This window comes from Hypanus sabinus, chromosome 30, assembly GCF_030144855.1.
Source record: "Hypanus sabinus isolate sHypSab1 chromosome 30, sHypSab1.hap1, whole genome shotgun sequence".
Lineage (NCBI taxonomy): Eukaryota > Metazoa > Chordata > Chondrichthyes > Myliobatiformes > Dasyatidae > Hypanus > Hypanus sabinus.
This window is the reverse complement of record NC_082735.1, coordinates 41569138-41575137: the sequence shown is the minus strand read 5'-3', so window position 1 is coordinate 41575137 and position 6000 is coordinate 41569138. Positions and strand designations below refer to the sequence as shown.

The window sequence follows — 6000 nt, the reverse complement described above, 5'->3', positions numbered from 1 at the left end:
TCATCCCTACAATTGCCAAGATCCTTTTCCGTAGTGAATACTGAAGTATTCATTAAGTATTTCTGCTATCTCCTCCGGTTCCATACTCACTTTTCCACTCTCACACTTGATTGGTCCTGTTCTCGACTTTTGTGCTTTGCCCCAGATCCCAGCTTCTGTAGCTTGCGTCTTTATTTTTCTACGTAATGTTCAAGATTTGTCAGTGCATGACTGGGGAGTTCTTAAAGGTAATAACTGTAGGCGGCTCTATTAGGGTATATATCCAGTTCTTCCTGCAAACCCCACCATCCATGTTCTATCACCCCCACTATAACCTTACAGCCGGCAAGCGACAGTGGAAACGGCGGATTGGTGGAAAGTACCGAAGGTAAGGAGACACGGCCGGAGTTTGGCGGAAAGTGCCGAAGGAAAGAGTGGCCGGAAATTGACGGAAAGTGCCGAAGGTAAGGAGACACGGTCGGACTTGGCGGAAAGTGCCGAATGTAAGGAGACGCGGCCGGAGTTTGGCGGAAAGTGCCGAAGGTAAGGAGACACGGCCGGAGTTTGGCGGAAAGTGCCGAAGGTAAGGAGACACGGTCGGACGGCGGAAAGTACCGAAGGTAAGGAGACACGGCCGGAGTTTGGCGGAAAGTGCCGAAGGTAAGGAGACACGGTCGGACTTGGCGGAAAGTGCCGAAGGTAAGGAAAGAGTGGCCGGAAATTGACGGAAAGTGCTGAACGGAAGAGAGAGGAGTTGAAGGAATCTTTCCGTGTCAACGTCCGGAATCCGGGAGTCGCCGGCAATGGGAGCTTGCCTGGGTATCTGCTCTCTGGCCAGCTGTGTGAGTACCGTAATCTCGGGAATGCTCAAGGAATCTGTTTATAACAAAGGGGGAAGGGGCTAAAGGCTGTGGACTGGGATCGATATACCTCCTCGTCCGTCAACCCCGGGCCTGCCTCTTTACCTCTCACCTCTTACTACCTACCTCTCCCATCCAAACCTACTGGGCCTTTCTCTTTCCCCTCCTCTCCCCGGCCAACCCCAAACTACGAAACCATCTGTTTAAAGGTCCTTTCGCCATTTTCTGACCCCAGATCACAATCTACACAACTTTAACCAAGTTTTCATCTATTTTCATTTTAATCGTCAGTTTTCCGCAGGAATCGGGAACCTGCATCATACACTGCAGCTTCGTTGAAACCTTCACTTCCTGATCGAATAAATTTTGTTTGAATTCCTTGTAAATCGTTTCAATATTTCTTTTTATGGAGAACTCTTTCTGCCACAGCGTTTTAGTTGGGTGAATATGAGCTTGCAATTTTCTTCTTGCTCAGATCATGATGACGTTAAGTGTTGCTTTAGACAGGTGACTATTTTTCTTTTATTGGGAGTGTTGGCCTTTTCAAGGAATGCTACTTATTTTTTGTATTCGAATGTAGATGGAGTGAATGCATCTCATTGTCATGTTACCAGTGTTATTCCTAGAGCCGCTGCAGCTCATCTAATCTCATTTTTTTCACCTCGATATCCTTAACTTCTTAGTTGAGTTACTGTCCTGAAGTTACTTGTGCCCTGATGTTTTGAAAAATATTTCTCCTTGCCCGTCACAGAATGAAGAAAGAAGTCAATGGGAAATTAAGAACAAACTGCTGGATGAACTCAACAGGCCAGGCTGCAAGAGGTAGTTGACGTTTCAGTTGAGGAATTCAACCTGAAGCGTTGACCAGACCATTGCCTTCACTGATGTTGCTTGACCTGCTGAGTTCCTCCAACATTTTGTGTTTTGGCTCCAGTTTCTATGTAGCCTTTTGTGTTTCTTACGGATATGTCAGTCTGTAAATGGTAAGTCAAGGAGTATATGGTTAATGTATTAATTCAAGGAGTTGTACAGCATTGAATGGGCCTTTCAGCCCACTACATCTATGCTGACCTGATAGAGGTGTACAAGATATTGAAAGGCATTGATTGTGTGGATAATCAGAGGCCTTTTCCCAAGGCTGAATGGGCTAGCACGAGAGGGCACAGTTTTATGGTGCTTGGAAGAAGGTACAGAGGAGATGTCAGGGGTAAGTTTTTTTACTCAGCTTTGTGAGCCGAAGGGCCTGTATTGTGCTATATGTTTTCTATATTTCTATATTGCTGCGTGATGGGTGATGGGTGGAACCATGTGGAGAGGGGATGATGGACAGGTGAAACTAGGTGGGTGGAGGGAGATGGGAGCAATGAACAACAGCAGAAGAAATCTAGGTAGGTGGGGAGTGTGTGTGTGTTTTTAAGGGGGAGAGATGGAGAACACGGAGAACAGGCAAGTCAGGAATGGGGAAAAAATAAAAGGACAGGCATCCTCTGGAGATGACTGCTGCCTAAGTCAAAACCTACAACCCCCTCCCCACACCCCCATGTTCTCCTCACACACATACTCGCCATCCACCTCCATTTCTTTTCCCTTTCTGTAGTATTTCCATTCCCATTCCCATCTGGCCCCACTAATCAGCTAGCAGCATTGATCCGACCTTATTCGTTCTAGTAGTCTCTCAAGGGTCAATTTTATTTACCGTATATTTGTCTTTGTTTTTGTTGCATATCGTGCCAACACACCATGTTCAACAATTGTAAAGAAGTAAAATATAAAGTTAGAGGTTGAAGTGCAGATGAAATGGACATAAATACAGAAATACTGGCATGCATTTATATTGTTCGAAGTTCAGAGTGAATTTTATTATCAAAGTGCATATATGTCGCCACAAATCCCTGAGATTTATTTTCTTGCGCGCGTTCCCAACAAGTCTGTAGTTCAATGACAGAGTCAATGACAGAATCCCAACAATGGCATTCAAGTAGAGTGCAGAAGACAACAAACTGTATAAATACAAAAAGAAGAAAAAAATAAGCAATAAATATTGAGAACATGAGATGAAGAGTACTTGAAAGTGAGTCAATGGGTTGTGGGAACATTTCAATGATGGGGCAAGTAAAGCTATCCCCTTTGGTTCAAGAGCCTGGTGGTTGAGGAGTAGCAACTGTACTTGAACCTGGTGGTAGGAGGCATGTACCACCTTCTTGATGGCAACAGCAAGATGAGAGCATGTCCTGGGTGATGGAAATCCCTGATGATGATGCTGCTTCCCTTTGACAGCATTTCATATAGATATGCTCAATGGTTGTGAAATCCCTTGCTAAGGCTAATGTAATGGCCTCTCTGTACTGTTCACTGCTTAGGTAACGGTTTCTCTATAGCAGTAGTGTTTGGGTTATGGCTGGAGGTAACAGGACTGTGGTATACATGTTAGCCAATCAGAGATTGTTGCTCTGTCTTGTGAATCTGGAAGGAAGGTTTTGCGGTATTTGTCGAAGAGAGATGAAGAAGGAAGACGCGTGTGGAGAGTTCTGGTAAACCACTGGATGGAGTGGACTGGGGTCTGAGGGTCTGAAGGTTGACAATGCTTGGAGGAGGAGATCGATGGTGGAAGAATGACAACTGAGTGAGCTCCAATGTGCACTTTTGACTTTTTCTTGAATTGGGCCCTTTTTTAAAATTTTCATTCCTAACCCTATATTCAGGTTGATTCATAAAGTTCAATCATTTCATTGCATATGGAGTACCGTCTGATATTTTGCATTGCAGGTTTGTAACTGGGTGGTACATTACACAGCATCCACACAAACGTGATTTCTCAGTTTGGTGGGGTCAAAGGCTGTTTTCCCCTAGACGACCACGAGCTGGGTGAGCCTGAGGGTTACACCCTTTTTACTGGGCATCTCTAGAAGTGGATTGTTAACTCACTAACAGCCACTGGCCTCTGTGCTGAGAAAACCAACCTTTCTCTGGCTTCATATGTCTAGGGTATATATGACTTTGGTCCCGCCAAATCCATGAGATTGGGATGTCACACCCAGTGAAACCCTGGTTTGTGTGAATGCTGTGTGATTTACTGCTCTGCAATAGCCCGTGGCATAAAATAGCAGATTGTGCAATGCATACAATTATAAAGAAGTATATTTTTAATGAATGTCAACTGAAAAGTTAGTAAAGAAAAGAAAAAAAAAACAAAAAGGACCCATTATAATTAAACAGTCAAATGTGCACAGGTTGAAGCTCAAATCTTCCAAAAGCCATCTTTACCAATCCTCAGTAGACCTCTGCACCTTGACTCCATCGAATCACGTTTTCCCACCGAATCGAATCCTATGACCGATTCTCTCCAGCGTCTTCTCTTCATCTCGCACTGAACAAAGACAAAGCCCCGCTCCGGTGTCAGTCACAGCTGTTCCCCCAGCATTCTGTAGAATCTTCTGCCATTCCACTCTCATGATTGGATGACCCACATTCCTAAGCATCCCTCATCTTTAACAGAAACCCAAATATTGCTTCCATAGAAAGATCATTACATGACATACTGTATAACATTAGCAATAAAACCGTTACCAAGGCATTACACTCTCCCCCCACCAAAATAACACAATTTTGAAAGGAATTTGTCACATTTGTAAATGGTAGTGACATATCTCACTAGGGAGATGGGCACAACACTCTGTTCCCCTGGTGTGACATAGGCCAGCCTATCTGGGGGTGTCCTGACTCTTGAGACCTCTTTATCCTATCATCTACTTCTTCAGTTTCAGATACTCCTTGGGATCTTTCCTGTCTGTGTGGAGGGCCTCCCCGTTTGTTCCTTGTGCCTTCCAGCAGCTAAGGTTCCCCTGTAACTTGGCTGAGCTCAGTTCCATTCCCAGTTACTTTAGAGCCCAGTCTCCCTTCATTGTCTAGCTGGAAGCCTGCCTGACTATTGCTAGTCCTCCTCATTTCATCCGCATCATTGTGGAGAGGTTTGGGTATCACTTCATCAATTATTGGGGAATTTGCATAGGATAGCATATACCACACTCCATTTCCTCATTCTCTGTGTTCGTACATCATTCAATGGTTAAATCCTTCCCAGGCCTTCCCACTGCTTGTCCATCTGTTCTCTCACATTGCTGCAGAGTCCTCTTATTAGGTGTAGGGTCCATGTCAGGCTCTGGGTCAACACGTACCTCTTGTCCTAGAGGTAGAAGGTGGTTCCAATGGAGAATCTTGACAGGTCCATGCCCAGAAAACTGACATGTTTGGCATTTGACTCTCTACTACATAAGGCATAGCCACCCAGTGGTCAGCCAACTTATGCTTTCCGGGTAGCCCCAAATTCTTTATGAGAACTGTCTCCAGGCATCATTTGGGAGAACCTAATCTTTTGATCATATCTTCTCTTATTTCCTTGATTTTGCTTGGTAGCAGAGGCCTCTGTTAGTTCATAAGCCTTTTGCAATTCCCTGCTCATGTCAGACACAAAGTTAAATTAGGTCTTCTGTAGCAAATATTCCCCACCAGTCCCAAAACAGAGGTCAACAGACAATCTTGCTTCATGCTCAAACATCAAATAATATGGTGAGTATCCTGTAGTTTCATTCTGTGTAGAGTTGTAGTAGTGGTTCAGATGCCCAATATCCTGACTCCATTTGTTTTTCCTGCTGATATCCAGGGTTCTGAGCATGTCTAGTTGGCAATTACCCTGCAGATGATGAGGCATAGTTCAGGACTTCTCGACTCCAAGCACGTTCAGTAACTCATGTATGAGCCTACTCTCAAGATCCCTTCCCTGGTTGCTATGTATCAATCTGGGAAGGCCATAATGAACAAAATACTTTTCCCATAACACTTTGGTCACAGTGGACATCATCTGATCCTTTGTAGGGAAGGTTTGAACATATTTGGTGTAGTGATCAGTAATAACCAAGACATTTGTGGTGTTGCTGGAATCCGGCTCTGTGGAGAGGAAGTCAATATACATCAGATCAAGCGGCCCCACACTCTGCAAATGAGATAAAGGATCAGCCCTCATAGGCTCCTTCTTCTTCGAAATGCATTGAATATACCTCTTATACCTCAGGCTTCATTCGGAGCCAGTAGAACCAATCTCTGACCAATCCATAGGTCTTGTCAAATCCCAAATGACCTGAGTCATCATGAAGTGATTTCAACA

The 6000-nt window shown here is 44.4% G+C and overlaps 1 protein-coding gene across 1 annotated transcript in view; it reads left to right on the top strand.

The window, feature by feature from the left end:
• Positions 1-663: 663 nt before the first annotated feature.
• The window catches only part of LOC132383609 (serine incorporator 1-like), an 86913-nt gene continuing 81576 nt past the window's right edge, over positions 664-6000 (top strand). The window contains exon 1 of the mRNA XM_059954811.1: positions 664-821. Coding sequence (XP_059810794.1) covers positions 783-821 — 39 coding nt within the window. The 5' untranslated portion in view covers positions 664-782. The remainder of the gene's footprint in view (positions 822-6000) is intronic.